This window comes from Mytilus edulis, chromosome 8 (genome assembly GCF_963676685.1).
Source record: "Mytilus edulis chromosome 8, xbMytEdul2.2, whole genome shotgun sequence".
Taxonomy (NCBI): domain Eukaryota; kingdom Metazoa; phylum Mollusca; class Bivalvia; order Mytilida; family Mytilidae; genus Mytilus; species Mytilus edulis.
Window position 1 is genome coordinate 31,174,833 of NC_092351.1, and position 21,954 is coordinate 31,196,786.

General features: G+C 32.2%; 1 protein-coding gene across 3 annotated transcripts; it reads left to right on the forward strand.

Annotated features, from left to right (window-relative positions):
- The first annotated feature begins 509 nt into the window (after positions 1 to 509).
- LOC139485334 (uncharacterized) lies at positions 510 to 21,032 on the forward strand. 3 transcript variants are annotated; one of them, XM_071269750.1, is made up of 12 exons: positions 510 to 587; positions 3,428 to 3,492; positions 4,499 to 4,618; positions 5,720 to 5,887; positions 7,317 to 7,475; positions 8,327 to 8,479; positions 10,674 to 10,811; positions 10,943 to 11,080; positions 15,642 to 15,788; positions 16,899 to 17,213; positions 19,303 to 19,492; positions 20,826 to 21,032. In XM_071269750.1, the coding sequence occupies exons 2-12, from the start codon at positions 3,447 to 3,449 to the stop codon at positions 20,827 to 20,829; spliced, it is 1,578 nt and encodes a 525-aa protein (XP_071125851.1). In that variant the 5' UTR covers positions 510 to 587; positions 3,428 to 3,446; the 3' UTR covers positions 20,830 to 21,032. The 3 variants fall into 3 exon arrangements, with proteins under 3 accessions (XP_071125851.1, XP_071125852.1, XP_071125853.1); XM_071269751.1 differs by having other exon boundaries at positions 15,645 to 15,788; XM_071269752.1 differs by lacking the exon at positions 15,642 to 15,788.
- The last annotated feature ends 922 nt before the right edge of the window (positions 21,033 to 21,954 follow it).

Sequence of the window (21,954 nt, forward strand, 5' to 3'; positions counted from 1 at the left end):
TTTGAATTTCCTTTCTTTTTTGAAACTTTTCCCTCTATTTGACATTAAAATTCTCTCATGCAATATTTGACCTCAGGTGGTATGGACGTTTTGTGATCTCTCTTTATGTTTCAACGTTTTAAACACGTTTCGGGAAGCAAGTTATTTGTTTGACGATACTGTAAAATTTCAGCTTCAAGTCATATTGTTGAGCTTTTTAACCTTAGCTAAGCTAAGAAAAAAAGATAGTTTCTTTACGCGCCAAACGAATTTGAAAAGTTAGGGTCAAATATTTGTTTATGTCAAATAAAGACTATTAGACTAGACACCAACTAAAAAGGATAATTTATACAAAAAGCAGAAATGTCATTTCACTCATTTTATGTGAAGGGTTTACCGTTGTTTCTCTTCATGTTAAGGTATTTACGCCTTGTTTATGAATAAAAGTTTCTAATTATATAAGATTTATGAAATACCATGTTGAAACGATAAGTTACTTTTAACCTTTGATAAAAGGTTGTATAATTAAACTAACATTAAAATATAAGTGTTAGTGTCATAGGTGATATAAACATAACAACGGGATTACAAGAAAAAACAAAAGATTGGTACGTATTCATAGTTTAGAAAAGATATGATTGAAAATAAGGAATATTTTAACTGTAAGGAAGTAGGGCTTCTTTCCCTGTATTCGTTTATCGATACCGGTCAAATTTATTTAAAACTAGTAGAACTAAGATATATATGAATTGATAATACTCGTTTACATTTGTCATATTTGTACGTTTTTGTAAAATATAAGTTGCAAGTCAGAATATGAAATGTTTTGTACAGTGAGAACAGCGAACGATTCTGAAAGGCTTCATATTGTGTCGAGCAACTGATACTTTGCAATATCAACACGAAGACAACCTCATCATCGGCATTTTATTAAACAAATATTGTTTGCTATTTCTATCCTTTAAACTATATTTTCAAATCAACACACATGACATAAAACTGTCTATTTTGTTCGTTTCACCTCTCAAATAGTGTGACTTTTAAATCTCCAAAGACTCTTTTAAAATTACCTTCGTTTTACACATATTTGAAGTTTGTGATATCGTGAAGTTCTACTTGTTTCCATTTTTTAAAATTATAAACTGTTTTCATAAAATATTCATAAGTATCTTTAACACTTCTTATAATAGCGATTCTCCATGAAATCTTAACATTTTGATCATCGTGTAAGGATAAATAAAATAATACATTTTCTGAATTATTAATATAGTTTATAAATCATGTATGTTTTATCTACAACTCTCCATTAAAGACGGTTTTGTATGGGTGCATCACAACTCTTTTTTCAAAGTTAGCTTTGCTTATCAAACGTATTTTTTTTAACATTACTATCATTATTACAATATATAGAAGGGGTCATAATCTTTTTGACGTGCAAATGTATAACGTTGTTAAAAATTCGTAACTTTTTAAAGGGACACTAGCTACGAGATATATAAACAATCTAAAGTATGATTTTTTTAGTTCAATCATTAATGAAAGTGAAATTGTGAAATAAAAATTTTCTTTTATTAACTAAAATTGTTCAATTTTGTCAAATTAAGCAAATAAATATTGATAATGAGTTATTCACTTGCAAGTGAATAACTCGACGTCATTAAATCCGTATTCATGTGAACTCCAATTTAACCCCATAGAAAGAGATAGAATAACGCATGCATTGCCCGTGTATGGTTATTTAAAGGAAAAGAATGTCAACATTGAAAGTGAAACAAAGCTAAATAATTTGATTGACTAATTCGATCCTCAAAAAAAACTTTCTTATAAAGGAAAAACGACGATAAACATAAATTTATAATTTATAAAACAAAATTTAACAGACCTATAAAAATAAACCAATTGCACGAGTTGCTTAATCTATTTTTATCTGTGTTTATGTTTACATCGCTTATATGGTCATAGAAGGTCAACTCGATAGTTAATTAGATGGCGTCTTGGCTAAAATTATTACGAAACGAAGCTGCAACTTATTGTGACCATGTCCTGTAAATTGTTTATTTTATACTTTTGATAGTTTGGAAAAATGTTTTACATTGTTATAAATAGAATATTAGAATTTGAGTCAAATCGGTGAACATGAATTTGGCAGCAAGTGCCCCTTTAAAATCTTGTACTCCCAATAAAACCTATAGAATATTTTTAATACTCCAACTTCAATTTTTATTTTGTAAAGTTAAATATTTAAATCATTTGTATGATTAAAAACAATGTCCTTCTGATGAAGCAATACAACATCACCCTAAAACAGAGTGGGTAATTGTACTTATATGAGTAAATATGATACTTTACTAGTTACAAAAAAGATCATACTTCTCAATCAAATTCATATTAAACCTCTTTAAGACTAGCACAACACTTTTAGGAATTTGGGTCCTCAATGCTCTTCAACTTCGTACTTTATTTGGCATTTTTAACTTTTTAGGATTTGAGCGTCACTGATGAGTCTTTTATAGACGAAACGCGCGTCTGGTGTATATATTTAATTTAGTCCTGGTATCTATGATGAGTTTATTTCCAACCACTGGGTCGATGCCACTGCTGGTGGAGATTTATTTCCCCGAGGGTATCACAAGCCTAGTAGTCAGCACTTTTTGTGCTGACATGAATTGTCATTGATATGGTTATAATTATAAATTTACTGTTTACAAATTTTTGAATTTTTTGAAATACTGAGGCTTTTCTACCTAAGGCATAGATTACCGTAGCTGTATTGGCAAAACTTTTAGGAATTATGGTCCTCAATGCTCTTCAAATTCGTACTTTATTTGGCATTTTTAACTTTTTGGGATTCGAGCGTCACTGATGAGTCTTTTGTAGACGAAACGCGAGTCTGGCGTATATACTAAATTTAGTCCTGGTATCTATGATGAGTTTATTTAGAAACATCATTGAGTATAGAATAAATCAATGTGTCCGGTTGTTTTCCTAAGTTTGAGTTATTGTCGGGGATGTCAATCAGGAATATTACCGTTCCCTTTCCGTCAGTAAAATGTTCTGTAATGTTGTTTATTTATCGGTTGATGTGTTTTATAATCGCAACTACTCTCTAATAGCTAGACGAATATTGAGGAAACCTTTACAGCTGTACGCTACACGAAGAGGTACTAAAATCCCATTCCCGTACTAAATTGAAAACAAATCTTATTCACTTATTGTTATAATTCAATATATGATAAAAGTCTCGTCATGGCTAGGGTAAACTTTTATTAGCTCACTCACAGTTTAATTGTCATTGGAACGTTTTCATTTATATAAATGAAATACGACATGATATATATGTTATCTAGACAGTTTCCAGACCATAATCTGCCTCTATTTCGTCGTTAACGACATGCGATGTACACAAATGGTAATATGAGTTTTTTAATCTAACAATTGTTTTTTTTAGTGCCTGAGCAAATATCAGCATGAAATACACGATTTTGTTAGTATCGTTCCTGCTGGTCAATGAAGGTATGTATGCGATTATTGATACAGGTTATCAGTAACTTAAAATAAAAAGTATAATATCAGTTCTGACTAAAACATATTTTGTTTTAACTAGTGATACTTATGATTTCGTTAATAAAATTCCTCTTTTTTATGTAGTATTTTATTAGTATTTGGATTTCAGAAATGAAAATATAGTTAAACTATTTATAAATATAATAATAATAAGTGTCACATACTTGTTATCAGATTTTTATACAGATTATATTATATACATTGGACAATAATAAAATAACACAAATAAAGAATTCAACTTTATATATAACTAATATAGTACAAAGGTGTAGATTAAAAATTACACCACTCCAGGCCCTTTTGTTTTCCACGTAATTAATATTGCCAATAATTAAGAAGTTCCGGGTCGAGTCCGATACCGATACCAATAGTATATTCACCTGTTACAGATTACCTTATCTGTACGTTTCTTATCTGACAGGCGCACTACCAAACGGTGTATTCAGGATTTATATGCTATATAGTATAATACGGGTCATAATCACAGGGTTGACACTACTTAATTGTCAAATTGTTACCTATTGTAGTATTTTAATCAGTTAGACTTTCTAAGATAACAATATGAATACTAAAAATCTGGACTAAAATAAGGCGTATAGGTACAGTTTTCCATTTGTTAGCGGGCATGACGTAAAACAGCGAATCAAAGAATTCAATATTTATAACTAATATAGGACAATGCTGTTGATTAAAAAATACTCCATTCCAGGACCTTTTGTTTTCCAAATAATTAATATTCTCAATAATTGATAAGTTCCTGTTCTATGGGTTCAAACAGAAAGATTTGAAAGCAGAGAAAACTGTGTATCTTATAATCAGCATGACTTTATCAGATGACAATACTAATACTAAAATAAGGCTTGCATATACATTGTAGTTATAATTTTTTTTATACTTTAATTCAGTCACGGACCCGCGATATACGGGTGTGTTCTAGTATATATTTAAATTTCAGTTGAGCTAGGAATCATATCAATGGGAGCAAAGCCTGGTCAATTACAGAAGTCTACTACAACAACACCATACCCTACTACTACTACAGTGGTTTCTGTACCATCTTTACTAACATTAAAAGGTAATGCATCAAAGTAACCGAGGTAGGATAATATATAATAAATAACCATAAGCAAGTTATTAGATAAATGTCAAATATTGTATCTGTATACATTTTAAATGTAAACTCCTATCCTTGTTCACTGCGCAGTTAACATCCAAGTAATTAAAGGTATGTTTTACCTATAACACGCTGTTCTCAATTTTTGCTAATGAGGTACATATTCTGGAATTAAAATAATTAATTATCTAAATTTACTTATATAAATATGTAGCATGAAGATATTTTGACCTAAAGATATTATTAAAATTCCTATCAACTATTAACGTGCTATGTTTTGAAATAAATATATAGCATGAATATATTATAACATTAACACATTAACACAATCCTGTCAACAAGTACTATTACTATGAAATATGGAACACCTACACAAACAGTCACACAGTCATCCCCCAAACAAGCAATACATCGCCAGACGTGCGTTTCGTCTATAAATTTAAAAGACTATTCTCGAACAAAAAAAGTTAAAAAGGCCAAATAAAGTTCGAATTTGGAGAACATTGATGACCCAAAAATGCCTAACTGTTTGGAAAAATAATCTAATGAAATATATTCCTCAGAAAGAAAAGCCTTAGTGTTTCAAAAAAAAACAAAGTTTTGTAAACAGATATTTTAAAATTACTAATCAATGATAAATCATATCTACACAGAATTGCTGACTACTGGACTGCTGATACTCTCTGGAAATAAAAACTTATGGATTATTGTATACATGATTAAACATGTGCTGAAAAGTATTATATGCTGAAAATATTTTTATTTAAAACTATGGAACGACACAGCTGCCTTATGATAACAATAACCATATCATTTCGGGTAAAGATATATCATGAAGCAAATGTTCTATACTATTACGACATTTGACTAGAATACTCTGTCAATTTGCTATAACACTAAGATAAATTTATATAATATAAAGACACTTCGATACAACATGGAGCTACCTTTTCATACTATTCTGTCATCTCACTTTGTTATGAAGATAATATTTTATACTATGAAGACATCTACATTTTTAAGTATTTGGTATTATTTCTTATCAGATATATTATATTTTAGAGGTCGAGCCAATTATTTCGAATATCGTTAAACCTGGAAAAGTAGTCAAACCACAAGGATCAAACTCAAGTACATTACAGGGGTCTTCTACAACAACTCAAAAGTCTGAAACAACTACAACCGAGGGATCATTACCATCTACGATGCAAACTTCGGTACCAGTAAAAGGTAATGCTGTAACTAGAAAATGATGATACATCATAATTACATGTAACAATAATCGAGTAATTACATAAATGCGAAACATTTCAGGATACATGCAGACACATATTATATGCTGTGATGTCTGTTTTTCTTACAAAGGAAGGTTTGTTCTTCTTTACACAAAATCCTACAGTATTACCAAAGGGTTTAATACCATCCTCGGTTCCGCCAAAAGGTACAAGATGCCCAGTGACAAAATAAGATAAAAATGTTAGTTACACAGTGTGCTAGATACCTAATACGATATGTATATAGGGTTAACAAATTCCATATTGGATGAGCGCAAAGCACCAATCTCCATATGAAAATTACTGACCCCATGTCGTATTCGGTCACTAGCAAATTGTGTAACGAATTATCTTACCGACTATCTTAACATGCAGTATAAGAATAGTTACCCATCAAAAGTTATTAAATCTTTAAAACCAAGAACCAACTTACATTGGTTTATACAAACACAAATGTCAACATTAACAACTTGTAAACTGTAAATGTGTTTTATTTACATCGTTTATCATCAATGTCTGTTGAAACTTTTTAGGTTTTTTTCTTTAAACTCTATTCTGTGTATAAAGGGACGCAACACCACTGCGTAACATATATTGAAATGATCCACGCCTACTTGCCCTGGCATATGAAATACATGTATACACGGTCTATGTGTGGTTGGTTTAACCAATAGTATTCCTAGAATTCCTAAAATTCTCATGATAAAGTATTAGGGAGTAAATATTTAAATGCCAAAATACTGTTATGTGGTACATTTTAAATGCAGAACCACATTACATACGCTTAATAAAGGCAACAGTAGTATACCGCTGTCCGAAAGTCATAATTCGATTGAGAGATAACAAATCGGGGTTACAAACTAATACCTAGGGAAACTCATCACCTATAGCTATAAGAGGAAACAGTAAAATCAAAAAAATACTGAACTCTGAAGAAAAATCAAAACGGATAGTCCCTAATCAAATTAGGAAAACAACAAAACAAAAACAAAAAAACTCAAAAAACCAAACAACAATGTAACACACACAGAAAAGAACTATTAGATAACAACTGACGTTTTTCCTAAGGTTAAATGTGTAATGTAAAAACCAATAACATACCGTACTCGATTGCGTTCAAATGTCAAATGATTTGAATTGGTTACCATAAAAAAATGTGAATGAAGTTGAACAACGTAAATAATATCAATTTTTACATTATGCATGCAAGAATAAAAAACAATCTGCGAAGAAGCTTGATTTTAGATGCAAAATTAATAAGAAGAATTTTAATTGGTTGTGATACACATATTCTTAAGTCAAAATAACTCTATTATATATATATAAAATAATTTTCTATGGATATTACCTATTAGTTTTGGATATCTGTATACTTTATGTTGTAGAAGCTAAGCCAATTGTTTTGAATATCGGAAAAACTGATTATGGAATCAAATTACAAGGACCAAAGCCTGGTACACTACAGGGCTCTACTACAACAACACCAAACCATATTGAAACAATAAAAGGTCCTGGACCGACTTCAAGTATTGAACCAGTTAAAGGTAAGTCATCTCTTGTGTCAAGATAATAAATGTCACAATTGAAGTATGATGATTAGAAATGTAAAAAACAAACTAGTGTGGTGTGGTACATTTTGAATGCATAATCACATTCTATACGCTGTGATATTTGTGTATTGCGTAAATTGAACACCGTTCTAGCAATAACATGCGTGCGCAATGATGTCTAAATCTCAAATGAGTCGAATTGGTTATCACAAAATAAAGGGACAGTACAGTTTATCGGCAATTCGTATATTTTCCCTTTGATCTTACTGGCTTATATTTTCGAGTATCAACGTACTGGCTGTATCTCTGAAAATATTAGGCAATACATGGTTGTGTCATTATTACCGATAATCAGATTAATAGGTAGTTTCATTTTTGATACTGACTTTATCATGTGGAATATATCTAAACTCGCCCTTCGGGCTCGTCTAGATATACCACATGATATAGTCAGTATCAAAAACGAAACTACCTATTATTCTATATGTATTAACGTAAACAAACGCAGTATATTCTTTCTGCATGCAACTATAACAGACAATCGTATTGATTACTTGACTTTTGAATTTCAAATTTTATAAAAAGTACATAATTTTTATTCTCAGATCGAAAGTAGATATTACCAACTTTTCCGTTTACGATAAAAAAAATATTATTACTATGAATAATGCCAAAGACGCTAACAATCACATTGGAAACTACACACCATCAAATCCTTCTTAACACACACTCGTTAAAACAATATCTAAAGATTACATGTAGATATACGAAAGTATTCAGATTCAATTAGGCTGAAATTATGTAGGTATTGGATATCATTTATTACTAGATATGTTATGTTTTAGAGATCAATCCAGTTGTTTCGAATATCTTCAAATCTCTCAAAGAAAAGATATCACGAGGACAAATGACCGGTTCATTACAGGGGTCTTCTTCAATTACATCAAAGCCCACTATAACACCAAAGGGTTCTCTGCCAAATGTGATACCAGTAAAAGGTAAGGCATTTGATGTAGCATTTTTGTATTATTTTAATATCTTTGTTGGTTGATTTTACATGTCGCTCTGTGAACTTTTGATTGTTTTTTTTAGAAGTAAGAATTGTTATTATTGACAAAAATGTAATTTAAAATTATAAGAAAATGTTAGTAAGTATGTGAATGTTTTTGGTTACATTTGAAATACACGCTCATTTTCGTATACACTGTGCTATTTATTTTGATTAGGAAATCAGTTATGTATAAATGATTTGAATAGGTTTCCACACACAACAAAAATAATTTAACATTTAAGATGCGATCACGAAAAGGATTTTTGTCGGTTATGATCAGATATATATTTTCAAAAGAAAATTACTTATTGTTTTATATATAACATATACATGTTTAGATTTATAGAAGACTTGAAGAATTTAAAAATGTAAAATGATATGCAACAAGTGACCAAAACGCATATTACATTTCCGATTAGCTCTTTATTACATAGAATTTAGCATTTTTGATAGAAATATCGTTCGAATACAAGTAACTAATATCTTTTTCTATGCATTTCCAACATGCTATGATAAATCGTCATTGACAGCTTCTACTGTTAATAGTTATCAAAGGTACCAGGATTATAATTTAGTACGCCAGACGCGCGTTTCGTCTACATAAGACTCATCAGCGAAGCTCATATCAAAATATTTATAAAGCCAAACAAGTACAAAGTTGAAGAACATTGAGAATAAAAAATTCCCTAAAGTTGTGCCAAATACGGCTAAGGTAATCTATGCCTGGAATAAAAAAATCCTTAGATTTTCAAAAAATCCAAAGCTTGTAAACAGGAAATATATAAAAATGACCACATTATTGATATTCATGTCAACTACGAAGTGTTGATTACTGGGCTGTCGGTACCCTTGGGAACGAAACGTCCACATGCAGTGGCATCGACCTAGTGGTGAAAATAGTTATCAAAGGTACCAGGATTATCATTTAGTACGCCAGACGCGTACTACTGTTAAAAGACGTTAAATGAGTGGAATTATCGGATGTATTTCACGTGGGAAATTGTTAGTATTATTATCCTCCTCCAGACGAGTTGCTCCAGACGAGTTGTGAGGAGGGGGGACAAAGAAATAGCGGATGTCCTTTCTGTCTCGTTATCGCTCTCAAAGTATACACATTTTGCTCAATTTTTATCAAATTTATATCAGAGGTACATATGTCAGCAATGTCTGGGCAGTTCAAAAACAGTACCGATCAAATATTTTTAAAAGAGTTTTGCACTTAGAAATATTAATTCTATTTGAAGTTTTTGTAAAAAAAGTTTGAAAGAAAAGATAAAATATGTGCAACAAGGAGGAGATTGTTCTTTAACTCAATGGATAAACTCGGTATGGCATAATAACCAATGAGCTTCAGAATTTGCTTACAAACATTGTATTATTAGTTACATGGTGTGTTAGTGACCTAATACAATATTTATGGGGTCAGTAAATTTACTAACCCCATACTGATCGTATTAGGTTACGGTGTCACGAATTTATCTTACCGATTACTTATATCTTCACGTGTTGATTAGACTAGCCTATCAAAGTGATTAAGTCTTCAATACTTATTATAAAGAACCTACTTCCATTTGTCTATACAACAACAAACAAATGCCCACAATAACAACTTGTTAGCTTTAAATTTGTATTATAAATTTATTTTAATCGTTTATTACATGTCTCGATCTCTTCGTCTGTTGAAACCTTTCAAATTTTTGTTTTGATTAGGAAGTAAGTATCTCCTTAATGCCAACAACTTGTTTATTTCTATATTTCATTACCAATTTCATCGTCTGTTGAACATGTTGAAACCTTTTACGTTTTTCCTCAACACCGTGTTGTTTTTTATAAACGGACGTGCCACGTTTTTTAAAGTAACTCCTTACTAACCTTATATGGTAAATAACCATGTATTGTTTTTAGGACACCCTATATAAAATATATGTAGTCACCACTTGTAGTCCTTGAACCAATCATATCCCTATAAATCTATTATAACTTGTAAGTAAGATAAAAAAAAAGTTATTATATTTTCAATAATCTATAAAATTAAATTGTATGCCTTTAAGAGAGAGGGGAGGGGGGAAGTATTATATTTATATCATTAGTATCTATGTATTGGACATTATTAATACCTAGATATAATTATTATGTTATAGAAGCTGGGCCAATTGTTTTGGATGTCAGCAAACCGGGTCAAGAAATAATATCACATGGACAAAAGCCCAGTACAACGACAAAGCTCACTACGGCAAATGAGGGTACTGTGTCACCTTCGACGCATTCTCCAGTAAAAGGTAAGGCATCCATTTTAACAAGAAATTACATTGTATGCCTTTAAGAGAGTGGGGGAAAAGTATTATATTTATATCATAAGTATCTATGTATTGGACATTATTAATGCCTAGATATAATTATTATGTTATAGAAGCTGGGCCAATTGTTTTGGATGTCAGCAAACCGGGTCAAGAAATAATATCACATGGACAAAAGCCCAGTACAACGACAAAGCTCACTACGGCAAATGAGGGTACTGTGTCACCTTCGACGCATTCTCCAGTAAAAGGTAAGGCATCCATTTTAACAAGAAATTACATTGTGTCATAATTAAATGTAATCATAAGATAATATAAAAAAGAAGATGTGGTATGATTGCCAATGAGACAACTATTCACAATAGACCAAAACATGCAAAATGACACAGAAAAATATAACAACTTTAAGTCACAGTACGGCCTTCAATAATGAGCAAAGACTATACCGCATAGTCAGCTATAAAAGGCCACTAAATGACAATGTAAAACAATTCAAACGAGAAAACTAACGGCCTTATTTATATAATACATATTTGAATGCGAAAAAATATTCAAGGATGCAAAGAGACTCATACTACATGTATATGCTGTGATGTTGTTTACCCTACAAGTAAAGGTTTTCCTGCGTGTACCAATACGCGTTGTGCGATTCTGTGATGGATTGATTTGAGGAACAGTACAGAAATGGGCAGTAAAGTGTAAATGTGTAAACAAAGTTAAGTTTATGATACTGTTTCAGTAATTTGTCTTGTATTGTGTTTTCCATAAATTAATTAATTTCCTCAAACTTGTCAATACGTGCCTTTATATAACACTTAACTACAAACTAATTAGGGGACTGTGTCAAAATGACAACAACCTGACCAATGTCACTAATAGGTCTTCAACACAACGAAAAATTCAGTACCCTGAGGATTGCTTCACCTGGCACATAAACACTATTCATCGTTCATTTTGATTGGATAATCTTACCAATTTCCATGGCATCTATTCACTATGAAAACGTAAGCCCAAACGCAGACGTCGTATAACATAGTTGAACTGTATGTTTTAACGTTGTTTTCTGTAAGAATCATTACAATGGAGATAACAATATGGTATTTGTAGCGCAGATTCATTCGTGATTTGATGGTTGCAAATACCTGTTTACGCATCGCTAGAAAACTTAATTTGCAACCATCAAATCAACAGATATTTTCCATCAGAGCACAGAATACAATACATGTATCGCCTAAATGTATACCACATTGTAGTTCAGTGATATAGACATCACACTTAACTCTGAAACATAAACTTTAATTACATCAAGCTTTATGTTTAATGTGTTGTTATTTGTAAAAATAATTGAGAAAACAGATGGTTAGTGAAGTAAGGTCAAACAAATTATTTATGAACGTGCTATGTATCAAGAAGGGAAACGGATAATATATCTACATCTATAAAACCTGGCAGGTGTGCTCGTATCTGCAAATTATTGCCGTGCAGTCTGATTCTTTGTTGAAAGCATAATAAAACCTTTTCTGTTTACGGGCTGGAGCCGTGAGGCTTTGTGTAAGAAAGGGCTGTTTCATGGTATTGGTTTTTCCCAATAATCCTCATTGAACAACTCCCCATTTACTCCATCCCATGGTAAGTGCAGAGGGTCTACTTCCCTTCACTGCCTATATGCTTGATTATTACAGCCTCGATTCCAGCTTTTTCTGCCAAGTTTGCAATGATAGCCGCATATTTCATCAGCTTCGGGGATTCAGTAGGGTATTTTTCAAAATAAATTGTCCCATAAATGCAAAAAGCTTCAAGCCACTGTGCCATTGACTAAATTTTTGCCTTACTACTTCTATTTTTAACAAATGTTAAACAATCATTCTTCTCTACTGGAACATACTTAACAACTCTTGATTTGGATTTCAAAAAATCCTCTAGATTAGTGTATTTGTTAGACCAAATATCAGCTTTCAGTTTTGGGTCTACACCCAAAGCCAGTGGGCGTGATAAACCCTGGCCTCCTAACTCGTTTGAAAATGTACCTGTGTTTGGAGTGCCCTGTAGGAGATCCTTCAGTTGGCATGAAACACTGTTAACCGTTTCTGCTAATAACATTTGAGCAGGATGGATGACTGCTCTCAGATGATTGGTTATCAATGATATTTGTTGAGTGGGACTGGAATGATGTCGTCATCTCTAATGTATTACATGTACTGGTATCTTGCCTTGGTGGACAAATGGAATTAACACCTTGGTGTGTAGGTATCAAAGTTGGATCTGGTGAGATTACATCCCTGCCTTGAATAACACCAGTGCTTTTGAGGATTGTTACTACTGTTTGAGTGATAATTGGAGTTGCGACCGTCAATATTCTCAGAATTTGGTCATCATTATACGTATTTGGATCAATTGGATTGGACTGTACATGTGGATTATCAGCTGACAACTGGCTGGAATTATTTGGATTTGAAGAGCTTGGTACAGAATTGTCAATAGATACACCCAGTCCCAAATTTGAACTGCCTAGGTTTTCCATTACTTTTCCAAGCCTCTGTGTGCTTTTCCGTTTACGATTACTTCTTTTAGGTTCTTTGGATGGCATTTCTGATAAAACGGTTGCTGGAAAAAAAACAAAAAATATATTTAATGCATGATATAGAACTTCCATATCAAAATAAGTGCCATAAGAACATTTTGAACAAGTGCAGTTCATCAAGTTGAAATTATGTAATGCATGTCTATTATAAATAAAAGTTTCCAATCTACGAACGTGTGAACTACCAACTACGAGAATTTCATCGTAAAATTATAGGTTCTCTAATTAAACTATAATTTTATTTGCTGGTGCTTCAGCTGACCAAAATCACTCACTGGATCTAATACAATATTCTTTGGATACTTTTTCTTGTACTTATGTAGGAACCGTTCCGTGAAAAGTAATACAAAAAAAAAACCTTTCAATAAAACTAGACTACAATGTTCTTTAAACTCTTGAAATCTCAGCCAAGTAGATGCAAATTATGACAAATTACGGACAGATAAATTACAATGTCAAATAACATATTAAAGTTACCTAATTATCTACAAAATATAATCCTTTTCCTTCTCAAATCACAATATAATCGTATTATTTAAAACACAAATTACGTAGAATGTAATATAAGTTTTATTCACGTATTGGAATTCGGCCAATGTATCAGATGAATAACATTGTTTACAAAACTTTGAATTTTTCGAAAAACTAAGGATTTTCTTATCCCAGGCATAGATTACCTTAGCCGTATTTGGCACAACTTTTCGGAATTTTGGATCCTCAATGCTCTTCAACTTTGAATTTGTTTGATATATAACTATTTTGATATGAGCGTCACTGATGAGTCTTATGTAGACGAAACGCGCGTCTGGCGTACTAAACTATAATCCTGGTACCTATGATAACTATATATAAACAACAAAATAAAATGACAGTTAAGGCAAACGATACACTTTGGATCCCGTATTTACAATTTGATAACAATTTCCATATAGACTGCTTTTTACCTGATGGAATCAAATATGTAATAAAAAAATAAACCTTTATGTGCTACTTTTTTAGTAAAATGAGGTCGAAATTTACTCAAAATTCAGATTTGTGGCCGTATTTTCCCTTTCGAAAGAAAGACATAACTTTTTTGTTTTAAAAGATAAACACAAACTGTTTTTGTTAAAAAATTTGTAATTCTGTATTTTATAAGTATCCTAAATATTTATACATTTTATTCAGAAATAACTCATATTTATCAATTGTTCATGAATGTAGAAAAAAAAACATTTTCATGAAAATTGGCACTTATAATCTTCTCGAGTAATCAAACCAAATGGCATTTTAAAAAAGAGGGGTCCATAAACTCGTTTTTAAGTTAAAAACGTTTGAATGATAAAAATCAGTCGAAAAATTAAACTTTTCTCGATAAGTCATAGTTTGACGTCCCGAAAATAACAATTTACGTTAGCAACGTCATTACCTCCCCTGTAACTGTATCGTATGTCCTTAATGCTAGAACGTAAACAAATGTAAACATCGGCAATGCATGCAAATATGAAAGAAATCTGTTCACTTATTTGACTTCAGTGGATGTGCCTTTTAAGAATTATGACTGTTTGTACTCAATCCAATTCTGATAATACAAACAAACAGATACACATGTACACCCACCAACTACACCATCACCCGAACAGTTGTTAATCAGCACCAAAAGATATATTTTACGTAAATTTCCTCTTGTTAAGATGTTTTGGTTTATTTGCATAAAGTCAGGTAAGGTATTGTGTTCACTCCTTTTTTGGTAAAACATTGAGAACAATGGAATATGAGTGAGTTTGAAATAAAGTTTGTCAGAAAACTTCGTCTGACGGTCACAATGTATGAATATCGCGAATACAAAGACAATTAAAATTATTTTCTTTGCTTGAATGTTTAGTGTTGTCATCAATAGTAAATATTGTAAGGCATCAGATGCAATGTCCGACGATTAGTGTCGTTTAAGGTGGTACCAAAGACTGTGACTAAAATTAATTTGGCTCTTCAAATTTTCATAAAGTTTTAACAAAATATATAATTTGACGTTCAGCTGATTTTGCTGAGTTATCTCCCTGTATTGTTATGTACCACCTTCCGTTCATGACATAATACCTTAGTAGCGAAATATATTTTGGTACATTTATAAGAACATTTGTCATAATTCGTTGGAAACCGTTTAAATGTAAGAGTATATAAGACATTTTTATGCAATTATATTATTAGACGTATTGAAAATACAACTGAATTATACAAATATTTAATTCTAGTAGCTGTTCCATCTATTGAGCTGAACAGGATAATAGATAAAACTCCGAAATCACCGCAGCCATTACCTTCTACTACTACAACATTGGGATCTACCACAACAACACCGACACCACAGGAATCTACACCAACGTCGCCGAGATTAAATGGTAGTATATCCACTTCGAAATTATTACTAAAACATGTATTTTAGCCCAACTGGCTCATTGGGACAAGTAAGCTGTTCTCATACCTAATATCTGTCGTTTTTCGTCGGTCGCCTGTTAATTTTTACAAAAATATCCTCCTCTGAAACCGAGAAGCCAATTAAAAAAAATATCTACTTGTGTTTGTATTGGCCACACTTACCCTTGGATTATTTGTTTACTCCGTCTGCCATCCAGCATGTCCGACATGGCAAAATACGTATGTGAAATGCAAGTTGTGTCCATTATATTGAAAACAACTAAAGATTGATTATTAAGGTTTGCTGGAACATCAAATAGCACAAAGGAGATAAAAGAAAAAAAAAGAGAAACGGATATAGCTACACATGTAGAGAAAACTTACATATAAATGTTCAAAATTTAAATATCTACTTACTATCATTCAAACACGAGCTGCATTCTGTATGTACCTACTTCCCAAATAGGCACCTGTTAATCAGGGATGGTCTTTGTTGCTACATAAGATAGTTGTATTAATAACATAAATCAGATCGTTAGTTTTTTATTTGAATTGTTTACGTTTGTCATTTTGGAGCATTTTATATCTGACTATGCGGAATTGAATTTTGCTCGTCTTTACGTTTTTTTCTAAAAAAAATCAGGAGTTAGTTTTCTTGTTTGAATTGTTTACATTTGTCGTTTCTGACTATGCGGTATTGATTTTTGCTCGTTGTTGAAGGTCGTACGATGACCTTTAATTTTTAACTTTTATGTCATTTATATCAACTGGTGGAGAGTTTTATCATTGCAAAACAAACATAAAAAACTGTTAGAATGTCAGAACGAAGAAAAGGAAATACAATTTTATATCTATACAAGGAAAGGCATAGAAGATCTTTGGTTTAATTACACAACTTATTTATATCCAATTAGAAAAATGTAAGTGCGCTTACTCAAATCAAAATTATGGATAAAATCGATCTCATATTTCGAACTTAAAATGTGACACATGCTCTGTTTACAAAATAAACTATCATGGTAACAAAAAGTAACTTAGCTTGCTTCTTATACAAAACATGAAATAAAACCTCATAGATATATCATTTTCCACAGTGGCTGAATCTATTAATCTCAACATTGACCTTAACATGGAGCCAAAACCAATGGGGCCTAAACCAATGGGACTTAAACCCTCGACTGGTACATTACTGGGGTCTACTACTACAACAGTTACAAGTGATACAACAACAGACCGAGGACATACATCGACAACAGTTCGAGGTTATACATCGACAACAGTTCCAGGATATACTTCGACAACAGTTCGAGGATATACATCGACAACTGGGCGAGGATATACATCGACAACTGGGCGAGGATATACATCGACAACGGTTCCAGGGTATAAATCGACAACAGTTGTAGCAGGTTAGTCATCATTACAAGGCTGTGTCTCAAATCTTATTTTCGAAAAAAAAATACTTAAATTTTATTGGTTGGGGAAACTGGAGTGCCAGGAGAAAAGTATGGACTTTCGACAGGAAAACGGAAAAGATAGACACATTATTTATATCAGGAAATTATTTCAGATTGAACAACTCACATACAATGTTTTGTTCGTTCGTTCGTTCGTTTTTTTGTTAAGTTTGTAACACTTCATGAATAGTACACTACTTATGAAAAAAACCCCACCTAAAACAAACAAACAAACAAACAAACAACGTCATAGATGAAAAAGAAAAGTACAAACAGACAAACAATAGCACGAAAAAACACAACACAGAAAAATAAAGAAAATATCGGCTCTTGAAATATCAACAAGCAAGTATTATCATGGACAAACATACAAATATAATTAAGCGATAACGGAGAAATGTTTTCGACTGTTAATTTGTTTTCTTGACAATCACAATGCAGTCAGCAATGCGGATCGGTGTCAGTACAACGGATATTTGAAACTTAAAAATTCACGTATTAACAGTTACAAATCTTCACAACCGTTAACACAACCGATGTACCTATTCTAAGTATGATAAAATTTATAATATATATAAAATAGTAAATGTTCGACTCGCCCGTTTTCGCATAGCGTTCTTCCTAATGCATATATAAACTCATAATAGATACCAGGACAAAATTTTGTATATACGCCAGACGCGCGTTTCGTCTACAAAAGACTCATCAGTGACGCTCGAATCCAAAAAAGTTTAAAAGGCCAAATAAAATACGAAGTTGAAGAGTATTGAGGACCAAAATTCCTAAAATGTTGGCCAAATACAGCTAAGGGCAATCTATGCCTGAGGTAGAAAAGCCTTAATATTTCCAAAAATTCAAAATTTTGTAAACAGTTAATTTGTAAATATAACCATATGAATGATAATTATTGTCAGCACAAAACGTACGGACTACTGGGCTTGTGATACCCTCGGGGAAATAAATCTCCACCAGCAGTGGCATCGACTCAGTGGTTGTAAATAAACTCATCATAGATACCAGGACAAAATTGTGTTTATACGCCAGACGCGCGTTTTGTCTACAAAAGACTTATCAATGACGCTTGAATCCAAAAAAGTTAAAAAGGCCAAATAAAATACGAAGTTGAAGAGCATTGAGGACCAACATTCCCAAAAGTTTGGCCAAATACAGCTAAGGGTAATCTATGCCTGAGGTAGAAAAGCCTTAATATTTCCAAAAATTCAAAATTTTGTAAACAGTTAATTTGTAAATATAACCATATCAATGATAATTCATGTCAGCACAAAAAGTACTGACTACTGGGCTTGTGATACCCTCGGGGAAATAAATCTCCACCAGCAGTGGCATCGACTCAGTGGTTGTAAATAAACTCATCATAGATACCAGGACAAAATTTTGTATATACGCCAGACGCGCGTTTCGTCTACAAAAGACTCATCAATGACGCTCGAATCCAAAAAAGTTAAAAAAGCCAAATAAAATATGAAGTTGAAGAGCATTGAGGACCAAAATTCCTAAAAGTTTTGCCAAATATAGCTGAGGTCAATCTATGCCTGAGGTAGAAAAGCCTTAGTATTTCCAAAAGTTCAAAATTTTGTAAACAGTTAATTTGTAAATGTTCAATGATAATTCATGTCAGCACAAAAAGTGCTGACTACTGGGGTTGTGATACCCTCGGGGAAATAAATCTCTATATAACATCTTACTTAATTATACAAAACATCTTTTAAATATTTGTTCGTATCGTTTACAAATTGTATATTTATCAACCTAGTATGTCTTGTGTTTTATTTCTTCCTGTAACATTATCTTCAATTTGTTGAAGGCGGTCACTATATTGTAGCATAGAAAAGAATAGACTAGAATAGAACTGTCAAACTGAAGGCAGACTAAATAAATATAGTAAAATGTATCAATATGATAATTGTGCCAATTGATGTGTACAACAATATTTTCAAAAAGTTCGGCTTATCCTCCAAATGCGTCCTAAAAATTTGATGCGTTTGTCAGTTGTTATATTTTAACATTCTTTTCTGATTAGTACCACCAGAAATTCCAAGAGCAAGATGTCCTAAACCGGCACGGCAGCGTGGAGTACCTATTTCAGTTCAGTATAATGGTTATACTTTGACGTACAAGTGTCTATATGATTATCGCCATGTGTCCGGTGATTTGAAGAGAACATGTATGAAAAATGGCACATGGGATGGTATTGCTCCAGTTTGTCGTCCGTACGTAACCATTTATATCTTATAGCTTTATTTTGACGTATAATCGGCGATGCACTAATATGATATATTGAAATCAGTTGCAAGCCCTATTAATTGAATGTTCGTCTAAAACAATCATTCTGATCTGAACATCATCTGAGGTGTTTTCACAAACAAAAACGTTAAAAAGACAGAGCTTCGTAAAGACTTTACTGTCTTCCAAACATCATAAGCCGAAGAAAACATAAAAACGTGATTGCAAAAAACAAAATCAACACAAACGGCTAAACGAAAACCGCAGTCTACTAAACATTTCATAAAAAACTAACAACTCAAGCAACACGAATCACATTTAAAAATTGGAGGATGATCGAAGCGTCGCTGGAAGGGTAGACAGAACATGCACTCAATCTTATGTTGTAAAATTAAGCAATACCAATGATTTTTTTTATTTTGTACCCATCTATTGAGACAATAGATTTTAAACTGAGTCTTATAGTTTGTTTCTATATTTTTACTGCTAAATCATTCTCTATGTTAGGGGGAGGGGGTGAGCTTCTTACATTGTTAACTCAAAAAACATTGTATATATATGTGCCTTTCCCAAGCCAGAATCCTGTTATTCAGAATACGTCGTTTGGTTGCTGTCTGTGAAATATATTCTATTTGTTTATTTTTCCAATAAATCTGTCCGTTGCATGTTATGTTTGAACTGTTTCACATTATTTCATGTCGACTGACTCTTTAGTCACGTTAATTTATAACAATATAGCTGCCTAATACGGCATGCGTTTTGCTCATTGATTATAGCTCTACAGTGACATATGATTATTTCATGTCGACTAACTCTTTAGTCACGTTAATTTCTTACAATATAGTAACAAATAGCATGCGTTTTGCTCATTGATAATAGCCGTTCGGTGACCTAGTATTTCTGAACTCATTGAACTCTTAATTGTCTTATGGACAATTATATTATTTTTTATTTTTGTATGCCCCACTTACAATAGTAGAGGGGCATTGTGTTTTTCTGGTCTGTTGGTCCGTTCGTCTGTTCGTTCGTTTTGGTTAAAGTTTTTGGTCGAGGTAGATTTTGATGAATTTAAAGTCCAACCAACTTGAAACTTTGTACACATGTTCCCTATGATATAATCTTTCTAATTTCAATGCCAAATTAGAAATTTTACCCCAATTTCACGGTCCACTGAACATAGAAAATGATAGTGGGAGTGGGACATCCGTGTACTTGGGACACATTCTTGTTTTATATTACTTAACAAGTAATTCGTTTGTAAACAAATATAACCCCCAGTTCCTCACATTTTATTTAATCTATTTAAAATTCTATTTATAGATAAAACAGCATGTATCGACCAGCAAGAGGTGGGGTTTCACCTTCACCCTACAAGCAGTCGTATGAAGGAGGAGACGTTGTCACATTCACATATAGAAACTCTAGCGCCGGTAAAACAATTCGTGTGTTTTGCACGTCTTCTGGTACATGGTCTGGACCTTCGTCTTTGTATTGCTTTTAAATTATAACCAATAAACTTTATCTCTGTTATTGAGTACTACCTTATCATGCTTATGCGAATTATACTTTAATTTAACGAGTCAAAGAAAAGTTATGTGTTTACTTCTCTTTTATAGAAATGTAGCTGTACTAGCTCGCTCTAGGTGCAAGCCATTGAGAGTTGTTAAAACCAATGGTGTCAAGTAATCCGGAGGTCAATGTGAGCCCTCCGAATTTATGTACCTAGAAGGGCGTTACGTTTTGACAAGAAACATTTCCACGTATAGTACAGACAAGGACAAAATTCAGTCTAACGAAATTTGATTTCGTATTTATCAGTTTTTAAACACAGGTAAAAACGTAAACATCATTTTGATGCGCAACGTTATACCCCGTCAAAATTCAAATTCGCCAAAAATTGGGTTTGTCCTAAGTAGAAATGTCCAACCTATCAAAAATCATTTGACAGGGAGGTAACATATTCCATCTTTTAGGGGCCAGGTGAAGGACGACTTTCTCGCTACATGGAAGACCTGTTGTGACCTTCAGTAATCTGCTGTTGTTTTTTCTATGGTCGGGTTGTTGTCTCTTTGACACATTCCCCATTTCCATTCTCAATTTTATTTAGTCATTAAAATATCTTTCACAATTAGTAGGTGTTAGTCATGTATAATTTTGCATATTGTATTTCATGTAATAATTATTAAATTTATTTGAAAATATCTTTTTATAATTTTTTTCATTACTTAAAGTTAGTTTTAGACATCCAGATAAATGTCAATATGGGTCTTAAATCAAAACTTAAAGCTTAGAGGTCAAGTTTTAAGATGTTTCGTCTGAACTGATTGAAACTTGATCAGACGAGAATTTCAATTATTAATCAAAATATTGTACCCTACTGAAACAAACCAATTTTACATGCAGATCTAAAGAAAATAATCAGAAGAAACAGATTGTATTAAAACAGTTG